Raw genomic sequence first — 12182 nt, 5'->3', positions numbered from 1 at the left:
TAGTAATTACTGAAACCCCCGACTTCCGTTAGATTTAACTTTCATATTTTCAATATTACTTCCTTACCCTCTTACTGAAATCCCCGACTTTTGATAATCTGATTACTGAAACCCCCGACTTTTCTAACAGACTTGCCCCCTTACTAAAACCTCCATCTTTACTAATTGAGATTACTGAAACCCCCCGACTTCTGATAATGAGTGGACAGTATCAAAATGGAGGGTCAAGATGGCATAAAAATGTAGTTGTTATGTTTTAGTATTTGTAATTTCATTTTATGTCTTTAGTAGTTGTAGTTCTTATGTGTACGTGTGTTCTAATTAAAAAAAAAAAAAAGATATTTCTTCACCAAACTCTACATACCATTCCGAACATTAAAGTAACATCCATTTCATTAAAAACTAACATCCGTTTCACAAAAACTAACATCCATCCGACAAAAAACTAACACCAAGTTCAACAAAAAACTACCATCAATTCCACAAAAAACTAAAAGTGAAGAGAACGAATAAAATATGATTTCTTGATGCAATTGTCATCTTAAAACATTGTCTTATTTGTTAATGGTACAAATACAATTGATTGAAAACCTTTTTCTTCTTTATTTTTATCAAGAAATAGAACAAACAGGAAGGATGGCTAATAGATTGAGTTTCCTTAGTGATCATGTTTATAAAGTTTGCAAACCTTTTTCTTCTTTATTTCTATCCAGGGTTTAATAGAAGAAACAGGAAGGATGGTTAATGGATTCTCAAACCTTTCTCTTCTTTATTTCTATCTAGGGTTTAATTTACTTAATCAGAAATATGACTCTAGGTATTCTATCTAGGGTTTAATAGAACAAACAAGAAGGAGGGTTAATGGATTCTCACACCTTTTTCTTCTTTATCTCTATCTAGGGTTTAATTTACTTAATTAAAAAGATGATTCTAGGTTTTTAAATATATCTAATTACTTGCAGAACAATCTGAGTTTCGTTAGTGATCATGTTTATAAAGTTTTAATAACGAGAGAGAGAGGGAGAATACCTGGTTTCGATGGCGACGCCGGCAAGAGAGAAGAAAGACTTTTGATATAAGCGCCCTGGTATTGTGTGTAAGGCGCCCGCGTTTTATGATCCCTCCACATGTCCGATTTTAGTAAATGGCCTTTTGGTCATTTCTCTCCCTCTAACAGCATCACACCGTTAAATCTAACGGAAGTCGGGGGTTTCAGTAATTACTAATAAAAGTCGGGGGTTTCAGTAAACACATTATCAAAAGTCGGGGGTTTCAGTAATTCTCCCTAATTAATTAGGTATATATCTCACTCCAACCTAGGATTGATCTAAACAGAGATAGAGAGAGAGAGAGAGAAATTGAGCACTCTTACTATCACAATTCCTCTTTGGAGGGAGAGAGAGAGAGAGATGGGTGTTTCTTTCCATCCTTCATATATAACTGCAAGAATGATTTTATTTGCTGTAATTCTTCCATTATTAGTGGGATCTGTGTTTATATATGTTGTTAGGAGAGAGAACTCTTCAAATTGGTTCTCTATTTCTTTATCCTCATCATCATTAATTCAAAAACCTGTAAGATTTCTACCATACCCTCTGTTTTATATGTTCCGATTTCTTCCATCTGTCTCAATTTGGTGTGTTATTATTGCTCTCTATTAACATTTTATACTGTTCACTTAAGATTTTGATTTGAGTTCTATCAGAATTTAATGAGCTTATACTAATTATACCCATTACCCTCTATCACTTAGAATTAGGTTAAGGTTTTTCTATTCAATTACTATAAATAAAATAATAGAAGTTATTTAATCTTGTCAATAGAAAAAAAGAAATTTTTGTTCACTGATAATTTTCAAGGCAATTGGACATGGTCCATTAGAATGCTTAGTTAGTGATCATTAGTCGTTAAGTTTAATTTTTATGATGATATCATATGAATTTAGAGTAGTGCTAGAAAAAATAGAGTTGGTAGTGATATACATTTAGGTGTTAGTTTCTAAAAACACTTTGAAGAATCGTAAACATCGGAAATTCTTTATCGTAGTTTCAGAGAGGTATAATCAACTCATGATTTTCGTTTAGTTAATGCTTGTCTCGAAGCTACATAAAAAATTTAAGAAGACAATCAAATTGAATAAAAAGAACACTCTCCAAATGAAATGAGTTTCTATAGTTATTAATGTCCGGACGAAAAAAGCTTTCAGTCGCCCATCGCTAACTCAAACTTAGGTCTCTTCGTTACTGCATTCATTTCTGGAGCTTTTGAAGACAATTAACAAGAAGATGTGAAGTAGGAAGAAGAAACATACATTGAAATGTGGTGTTGCAATGTGCAACCAGAGGTCAAAACGTATGCAACACCAATGTGCCAAATCTATTTAAAAATTTACAAACATATAAATGACATATGATTGAAAAGTATAAACATATATATTGTTCTGCGAACATTTACACTATATAAGAGATATACCAGTAGAAAGTACTGAAAGATTATTCAAATTTTGAAATGTCGTGAAAATTTTGTTAGGGATTTACTCATTGTTATGAAAGGTTTTTGTTATATCTAGAAGTATGAACCTTCTTCTTGTACTGGCTTGTTCATGTTTGGTGGTGATTGTGAACCACTTTAACCAATACTAGTTGAGTAATTTTCACACAAAAACTTAATTGAAGATGAATTCACTGGTTAGTTGGGATGGGCAGCGATAGTTGAATCCATTCTATAATAAATCAGCTTCTTTTTTTCCATTTTTCGTGCCGAACACCCAAAGCACGCTAGCAACTCATTTCTTTTATTTTGGGTGCAGGGCAAGTTAATAAGATCAGAAAAGACTTCCCGTTCAGTTTTGTTATCTAGACCAAAGAAACTCAGTAACTTAAAAAGGCTTGAAGCAGGTCTTGCACGTTCTCGAGCAAGAATAAGAAATGCAGCTCGAGACCAAAAATTCTACGAAGAAGATCTAGATTTGGATCCCCAAGCAACAATTTATAATAACGGTTACGAATTTTTTCAGTAAGTATTTCCAAGCTTCTTAAGGTACCTTGAAATGCACCTCATCCTAAATTTTGACTATAACATGTAGGAGTTACATAGAAATGGAGAAATTGTTTAAGATCTTTGTTTATGAAGAGGGAAACCCACCGTTATTTCATGATGGTCCTTACAAGGGTATCTACTCAACAGAAGGAATGTTCATCCAAGGGATAGAGTTCAGTAATCATTTCCGAACACTTGATCCTGATCAGGCCCATGTATACTTCCTCCCTTTTACTGTCACCAAGATGGTTCGTCTCCTTTATGTTCGTGATTCTCAAGATATTAGTCCCTTAAAGCATGTCTTGGTCGACTATCTCGATCTCATTTCAAGTAAATATCCCTTTTGGAACAAAACCCTTGGAGCCGATCATTGCATGCTTTCTTGCCATGACTGGGTAAGTTGCTTTAAGTCTTGATTTAAAGAGTTCGGGTGCTTGTATTTCTTTGTACCCTAGAGCAAATAGTGGCAGGATTGCTTGACTGCAAGCCCGTTAGGGCTTGTCCTGCACGCCCGTTAAGGAGTGAACACACCGAGGGTACATAATGAAACTCTATCAATATTACCACAACTATTTGCTCTAGTACACAAGTGAAAGAGGTTCATTCTCTAGCACGTAGAAACTATATTTCTAGTTTCATTTTTGGTTAAAGTTGTTGTATTTGTCTCTAAGCTTTTTCATTCATGGATTTGTATTACAGGGCCCAAGAATGTCATCGTACATTCCCAATTTATTCAAAAATTCAATACGGGTTTTATGCAATGCGAACATCTCCGAAGGATTTAAACCTTCAAAAGATGCATCACTTCCAGATGTCAATCTTCGAAAAGGTAATTTACCCATTTTAATAGATGGTATGCCGCTTTCTAGTCGTTCCATATTCGCATTTTTTGCTGGACAACTACACGGGGATGTCAGAATGAAACTATTAAACTATTGGAAAGAAAAAGATGATGAAATACTCGTCTATCAACGCCTTCCCGAAGGAAAATCATATAGTGGCATGATGAGGAGGAGCAAGTTTTGTCTTTGCCCAAGCGGGTATCAAGTAGCAAGTCCAAGAATCGTCGAATCAATCTACTATGAGTGTGTTCCAGTTCTTATTTCTGGTAATTACGTGCCTCCTTTCAGTGATGTTCTTAATTGGAACTCGTTTTCGGTTCAGGTTCCAGTGATAGATATCCCTAAACTTAAGATAATTTTGAAGGGTATATCTGAGACAAAGTATGTGGAGATGATGAAGAATTTGAAGTTGGTTCAAAGGCATTTTATGGTAAACGACCCTCCAGTCCGATTCGACTTCTTTCATATGACCCTTCATTCTATTTGGCTTAGAAGATTAAACTTTGGAGTATACGAATAAAAATTGTACTTGTATAAAATTTTGTTAACTTCATGCTACACAGCGGAAAAAAAAAAATCACACGCCTTCTTTAGACATTTTTTTTGTAACATCAACTGTACATCTAATTAGAAAAGAAATCTAGAGCATTGATCATAACCTTCAATGTATTCTTTATAATATAAGCTGTCATTTACAACCGGGAAAGAAATGCTATTTTTACGAGAGAAATACTTATTTAGAGTTTGAATATGCTTAATTGAATTTCGCTCTAGAGTTTTGAACTAGAGTTTGGAACTATAGAAAAGTGTTTGTAAAATAGCTTGCAAACCATTGCAAAGCATTTGAAAATGGTTGGCAAACCATTAGAAACTATTTGCAAACCTCTGCAAGTTGTTTGCAAACGATTGCATACCATTACAAACTGTCATGAAAAATCACAGCGAACCGAACTCATCGAGGCATTTTATCAAACACATCTTTACCAAAATGCCGAAAGAACGTTTGGAATTGAATTTGAACTTTTCATCCTCCCTTTCAATAAGAAAAAGAAAGATTTGAGAATGAAGGTGCAGGAAGAAGAGAAGCTTGAAGAACAAACATGGATAGGATTTTTTTATTCCCTAAATCAGAACAAGTAAAGAGATAAGGAGATATTTATCGAAGTGTCAATGATACAAGGAGTTTTGGACAAAGAAAATTTGATTGAGTCTTTTTTACCGAAGAAAACTTTGGAGAAAGAGTTTTTGTTGGGATATGGAGTCTCCTAATGTTCCAAGAGGAAGCTAAGACGTCTATACGTCTACACGTCTACACTAGGTTGCTTACGATCTCATGCATAAACTAATAATGAACTAGTTTGGATAGAAATATACCTGATATAGCTTTCCCACAGACTAAGTTGATCGTTTTTTCCGAAAATCAAGATCTCCTAATTGCAGTTCATCTAATTAAAACACCCGAGCAATTGACTTGATCTCCTGTCTTTTAGGTCAGCCAGGATCTTCATCAACAGTTAAGACAAAGAACCGCTTCTTTAAACTAAATAGATAGCTGGGAGCAATTCTCCATTTGTGTCTTCTGCTTAATGTAGCCAGAGACAGAAATCCTCTTGAGAATTTCCCACTCAATTTTGTTCTAATGAGGTCCTTATATAGAGACTCATAAAGTCAGAAACACAATCAAATTAAGATACAATAATGGCTACAGTAAAGAATAGACTCAATGTCCCACTTTGAGAAGATTTCCGAGATGGAATTTTGTCTTATTTGGGACTCCTGAAGTCTGTTCGGCAAGGGCACTTCACGGGTCGACCATGCTCTGGCCTAGGCCATTGTGAGCTCGGCCTTAGCATGACCAGGCCATGGCCCCGACCAACTTTTTCCTATCTTTTTCGATCTTTCTCCAGGCTTTTCCATAACCATTTTATGCACTTTTAGGCGGGTTTTATCAAAGCCCTTTTTCACTCCCATTCCCTCTAGTCATATCTTCCAACCGATGTGGCACTCTTTGGGGTAACCCGTTGTAGGATCTGATCGTAGTTACCAACGAATCATCCGACTAAGTAATCGATCATAGTTGGTTTCTAGCTAAATATCACGTCCTTAAAACGATTGGATTTGTTGATATTCTTCATCATTTGTCCTATCCAACAAATTGAGCGCTTTGTCATCTTTGTCGAAGGACATCTCCTTCAGTTTGGATCAAATTTTTCGTCTTGTTATACACACATGAAATCTTCTAGCGTTATAACTATTAAAGTTAGTCCCGTGTCATCCTATGTGTGGAGTCTCAATTGAGTTTCTCTTTCATAAATGACACTATTAAGATCGTATAATCAAAAGAAATCTCCACTGAAACACTTTATAAAATTAAAAATTACTTTGGTGATATTTACTAAAAGGTAGTTTTCATTTTAATATAGAAAATATTATTGTGGATAATTGAGGTCTTCAGAATGAATCTTTATATATTAAGTTTCTTTTTAAAAAATCTTATAATTAATGGAAAAATGGGTTGGAGGCCAAAGTTTGAGGGGTTAACGAGAACCCAACCCAGCAAATAACCATGAATACAAACCAGGTCCAAATGTCAGAGAAAGTACATTGTTTCCTCTTTTTTTTGTTCCTCAATAGCCCTTGGACGAGATTTATCTCCCTCAACTAAGGTGAAAACCATTAATCTTCACTTCTCTTTACTTCTCTTTTGTATCTTCTTTTACTTTCTCTCTCTAAGAATTTTTGAACAATAGATGAATCTTAGAAGAAGAGAAAAATAAATCTGGGGTTTTCTAATATAGTGAATATATTGAAGAATAAAGATTTAATAAAAAAAAATTTAATGGCGAAGAAATTAGATCCGGGATTATTGATTTTGGAAGAGTTTGATAAAGATTTAATGGTGAAGAAATATTTAGAAGAAATCTAATGGTAAAGAAATTTGGAGAAGTTAGATTCAGTGAAAAGTTAATGGTGAATTCTTTTTTTCTTAAACAGAGATTTACGAATTTTGGAGAAATTTCGGATTCATGGATCTTAAAACTCTAAAATCATGATCTAGGGTTTCTTAAAATTTAAATCGAATAACAAAATATCTGGTAACTTTAACCCAGATCGAATAACAACAAATGTCCAGTACATAAAAAAAACTTCTAGTACAAAATAAAATGTCCAATACGTAACAAGATGTCTTATAAATTTTCGGTGAAATAATTTACCTTTTTGAAGGAATGTATAGTAAACTTTATTATGTATTGTACATAACAAAATATCCTATGAATTTTCATTAAAATAATTTACGTTTTAGAAGGAATGTATAATTTTATTATGTACTTTAAATAGAGAAGTGTCCATGACATTACATGATCTTTGAAAAAAATTTGTTATTAAATAAGGAGAAAAAGTTTAAGAGATGGAGAGTAGTTAAGATTGGAGAGAGAAAACATGTTTAAAAGAAAAAAAATATGGAGAGAAAACAAGAGACTGAAATTCGAAATTGGTTAAAAATAGATAGAAAACAGGATTTGGAGGGAGAAAAAAACAGAAAAGTAATTTTAAAGAGAGATATTTCAATTTTAAGAAAGAAAAAAAAATGACATTATCTTAGTGGATGACACATATGTAATTTACCAGAAAAGATGTCATGTACGTCATTTCTTTGATCTGCACGAGATTTTATTAAATGGGTAAATATCATGTAAAGTACATCCAATTTTGTAATTTTCATTTTCTAGCTGACATGACACAGATGTTTTGGACCTGCAACGAATTTATGTAGTAGACCGAGCAGATTAGGTCCCCATCCCCCACATGATTTTGGGGCTTTTGCTCAACCCCTAGTAACTAATCGGTGTCACTATCATTTGTGTTCAACTAAAGAGAAATGGGCGTATGTTTAATAAGCATTAGAGTGGAGTGCTATATAGTGAAGGTCTGAAGGATCCATGGGACTCTTATTTGAATGGCAAGGGCTCTTAGGGTTGGAACTTGGAAGGTTGAACAACGCTTGAGCTACCAAAGGTTAATGTATATCCCCGATGCCATATCGTCGTATACGAAGTCAAAATAGAAGAGTAAAAAAGCTGAAATTTGTGTCATAATTAATGAAGTGTCAGTGGGTAATATCAGTAGTGATGCTTAAAAGGCCGGGTCGGCCCGGCCCGGCCCGGGCCTGTCCAGGCCGGGCCAGTAACCGGGTCGGGCCTAGCCAACCCGGATTGAAAATTTTCCGGGCCGGGCTCAACCCGGGTTGGTTATACAAGGGCCCAGCCCGGGACTGGGTATAGACCCAGGCCTGGCCGGGCCGGGCCAGCCCGGATTCTCTATAATATATTTTTTTTTAAAATATTTGAAAAATCAAAATTTAAATTAAAAAAAATACAAATCTATTGTTTATTTTGAATATAAAAAATTAAAACTTTAGAGACGATTTTCTATAAATAATGACATGATTTAGAAATGACTTTTGGAAAGATTTTAGGAATAGTTAATAGGATATAATTTTCATAAATAAGTATAGAAAAGATTTTTAGAAAGAGTTTTTTGAATTGATTTTAGAAATTACTTTGTGGAAATAATAAATAGAGGGTGACTTACATAAATAAATTAATAAGTTTAGGAAAGATTCTATGAAAAGATTTTTGGGAAATGATTTTAAAAATTATATTTTGAAACTAATTAGTAGAGGATGATTTATATAAATAGAAGATGATTTAAGGTTAACAAGTTTAAGAAAGATTTTTGAAAAGATTTCGTGAGAGTGATTTCAGAAGTTACGTTTTGGAAATAATATAGAGGATGATTTAAACAGATAAATTAACAAGTTAGGAAAGATTTTTCAAAAATATTTTATGGAAATGAATATTTTAGGAACGATTTTGTTGGATAGATCTTTTCGAAAATGAATGTTTTTAAATTATCTATGAAAATTTTAAAATAAGGAATGAAATAAAAAAAAGAAAAAAAAAGTTTTGACGGGCCGGGCCTGGCCCTTCGGGCCCAAACCATAGGCCCAGCCCGGGCCCGGAATAGAACCCGGGTTGGCCAGGCCCGTTTTCCGTACGGGCCAGGCCGGGCCGGGCCTGTACGGAACGGCCCGGTCCCGGGCCCAACCCGGGCCGGCCTGGCCTTTATAACAACACTAAATATCAGAGACCAATTTTGTCACATCAAATAAAACTTTCCTCTCTTCAAGTTGTTCATGGAAGAAACATACTTTTGGAAAACAATTCATCAATCTGGAGATGAGAAAATGGAAGATGAAGAAACAGAAGAAGAAGAAGAAGAAGAAAGAGAGATATGGATAAGCCATTATTCAACATCTCAGAGAATACTATTAGTGGGTGAAGGAGATTTTTCATTTTCCCTTTGTTTAGCTACAGCTTTTGGATCAGCAGCAACCAACATGGTCTCAACTACTATAGATACCCAAGGTATTTGGTACTCTCCCTCTCTCTCTCTAAACTTCTCTCTCTCTCTATATATATATCTAAACTTGTTATCTGTGTGCTGAATGTGGGTTGTTTTATAGAGGAGTTAGTAAAGAAGTACAGTTGTGGAATTGGGAATGTTAGGAAGCTGGAAGAGATGGGTTGTTTGGTGTTGCTTGGGGTGAATGCAAATCAAATGAGTCAACACTTTTTTCTCAAAACTCAGAGGTTTGATAGGATTGTTTATAATTTCCCTCATGTGGGTTTTCTTTATCCAGAAGGTAGCTACTGTCAAATCCAGTAAGTATCTCATATACTTCAAAATCACCACTCTCTTCTTTCTCTCTCAACACCCTTGATTCTAAGGAATATGATAATAGCAAGAATTGCAATCTTGTAACTTGATACTAAGTAGGAGTTGTAGAGATTGATTTTGTCCCTACATTATTGATTTGTGATATCAATGAAAAGGGAATCGCAAACCCCCCAAGCTCTTTTGGGTTTGGGATTCTCGCCATTCTACAGTTGGTCTGCTGGGTGTCAAGTTTGTGGTCATCTAACTTAAAATCAAATTATTTCAACAAAACAAAAACTTAAAATCAAATTGGCTATAAGTAGAAAGGACCTACACTTTTTTTTTTTTTGAAAATTGAATAGATCTACAATAGTCATTACAATGACGTTGATACATAGAGATGTGATAAGCAAGATAACCGCCCAATTCAAACTCTTACAAGAATGGACCTACAACACGATAACCTGAGACCTCTTATTGGTTACCAGATCACATTTTCCCTATGTTGTTAAATATGTGGTCATCTAATTCAAAACCAATTGGCAGTGAGTGGAGAAGACCTAGACAATACATTCTTGATTGCTAGATACCCTTTCTCCCATGTGGGCCAATTCTCACATACATATGACTGACTAATCTCACACTATGAGTCTCCTGTGAAGGTTTATGAGCTGAACTAGAGATTTATGTTAAAAGTTTCGTAATGTAAGAAGTACCTATCCGTCAAATAATATTTCCAACTTTGCATGTTTTTCGATCTAAATGAAAAATAACCCAAGTGGTAGGAATGTGAAGAAATATGCGAAAAAAGAGCTAAATGTCTTGTGGTAATTGATTATATTGCAGATTGAACAAATCATTAGTAAAGGGATTTCTGAAGAATGCGAAAGAGTTGATAAAACAGAATGGGGAGATACATATAACTCACAAGACTGGTGAACCATATAATAAGTGGAAGATAGAGAAGAAGGCAGAGAAGATAGGGTTGCTATTAATCGATTGTTTACCATTCCGGAAACAAGATTATCCTGGTTATGTTAACAAAAGGGCACACGGTAACAAATCTGACATATCGTTTTATTTGGGAGACTCTGTTACATTGAAGTTCAAGCTAACTACTAATCCAAGTTTTGTCTCTTAAGTTATGAATCAATAGTTAGTGGGCTTGGATCATAATCAGAAGCAAAGATATTAGAAATTTGATTAACTCAACAGTCTGACTTTATCGAACGATATATGTAACCGAACATATAGTAATGAAATTGAGAAATTTGCTTATTTCGTTTTATTTAGAATTGACAAAACCAAGTCTTGTATTGAAAAAGTTCACTCCTTATAAATGTGTCATCATGGTCATGCTTGGTCCTGCTCTAGGTTGGTGCTCAATTGACTCCTCTGAGACTCTAACTATAAGGTTACTGGATCAACATGGAGCAACCATTCACAACTATATTCTATTTCACCAACCAAAGAGCTAGACTCCCAATCTCCCAAGGGACTTTAAGAAAAGGTTAATTCTTGGTTGGTGTTACAAATGTGATCAATAATCAATTCATCTGTTTATCGAATAGAACGTTTCTCTTTTTCTAACAGTTTAGTGTTTGTGTCTGAGATAAGTGTTAGATTTGTGGTCATTCAACTCAAAACCAATTAGCAATGAGTGGGGGATGTAAAACTAGGGTTTCAGAGAGAAAAGGAACTAGGGTTTCAGAGAGAAAAGGAACTAGGGTTTCGAAGAGATGAAGAGAAAGTGAAGAATCTGATTTAGGGCAAAATGATCTCCTTTTATATACTCGGGTCAATCTTGACCAAAGTCTTCGGTCAAGTCTATGAAGTTGTCTTGACCAGGTCCATCTTGACTTCAGGTCCATCTCTGGTCAGTCAATACATATTGACTCCACTTTGACTATTAATCTGAAATCAAGAAACATAACAATAAAGTTAGTTACAACTAATCATGAATTAGTTGCCTAACTAACTATTTTCCTATTTTCTGTTTTAGTTCTCTTCTTCTTCTTTTATTCACAAATTGTATAAATACTAGCTTGTAAGAAGAAGATGATTGATTGAATAAAAAATAAACATTAGAGTTCTTAGAGATTTCTTACATGGTATCAGTCTAGGTCTTGTGATCCAAAAGCTAGGGTTTTCTCTTCGAACTCAGGAACATTCATTATCTCGCAATCAACAAAAGCATTTAACATTCAGAAAATCAAACATTTCTCATCAAAATTTAGAAGATTTCACAAAATTCAGAAGATTTCATCAAAATTCAGAAGATTTCACAAAATTCAGAATATTTCATCAAAATTCAGAAGCTAATTGACAAATTAGCAAAGGTTACAAGATTACTTACTGTTTTTTCAGGCAGTTCTTCAAAACTTTCTTCAAATGGCTTCAAATCCAGGTACTTTGCCTCCAATTTCGTCTGTTACTAGTTTCATAACTGAGAAACTAGATGATTCTAATTATCTCATGTGGAAAGATCAAATTGAAACACTTCTAAGCACATATGAGTTGTTAGGGTTTGTAACTGGTACTATTGAGGAACCTCCACCTCTTAAATTCATTCATGGAGTA

The 12182-nt window shown here is 34.4% G+C and overlaps 2 protein-coding genes across 4 annotated transcripts; both read left to right on the top strand.

Annotated features, from left to right (window-relative positions):
- Positions 1–1287: 1287 nt before the first annotated feature.
- Positions 1288–4603, top strand: LOC147549327 (putative glycosyltransferase At5g03795). 3 transcript variants are annotated; one of them, XM_086671328.1, is made up of 5 exons: positions 1304–1574; positions 2810–3015; positions 3086–3434; positions 3739–3868; positions 4204–4603. In XM_086671328.1, the coding sequence occupies exons 1-5, from the start codon at positions 1410–1412 to the stop codon at positions 4224–4226; spliced, it is 873 nt and encodes a 290-aa protein (XP_086527454.1). In that variant the 5' UTR covers positions 1304–1409; the 3' UTR covers positions 4227–4603. The 3 variants fall into 3 exon arrangements, with proteins under 3 accessions (XP_086527451.1, XP_086527454.1, XP_086527452.1); XM_086671325.1 differs by having other exon boundaries at positions 1288–1574; positions 3739–4603; XM_086671326.1 differs by having other exon boundaries at positions 1304–1893; positions 2176–3015; positions 3739–4603.
- Positions 4604–7837: 3234 nt separating this feature from the next.
- Positions 7838–10880, top strand: LOC147549326 (uncharacterized protein At4g26485-like). Its single transcript, XM_086667744.1, has 4 exons — positions 7838–8008; positions 9030–9310; positions 9409–9607; positions 10449–10880. Exons 2-4 carry the CDS (start codon positions 9079–9081, stop codon positions 10741–10743), a joined length of 726 nt encoding a protein of 241 aa, XP_086523870.1. The 5' UTR covers positions 7838–8008; positions 9030–9078; the 3' UTR covers positions 10744–10880.
- Positions 10881–12182: the final 1302 nt, after the last annotated feature.

Source organism: Eschscholzia californica, unplaced genomic scaffold, assembly GCF_041429995.1.
Source record: "Eschscholzia californica isolate CP2 unplaced genomic scaffold, dmEscCali1.0.p SCAF_3, whole genome shotgun sequence".
Lineage (NCBI taxonomy): Eukaryota > Viridiplantae > Streptophyta > Magnoliopsida > Ranunculales > Papaveraceae > Eschscholzia > Eschscholzia californica.
Note: the sequence above shows the minus strand (reverse complement) of the source record. Positions and strands in the feature narration are given on the sequence as shown.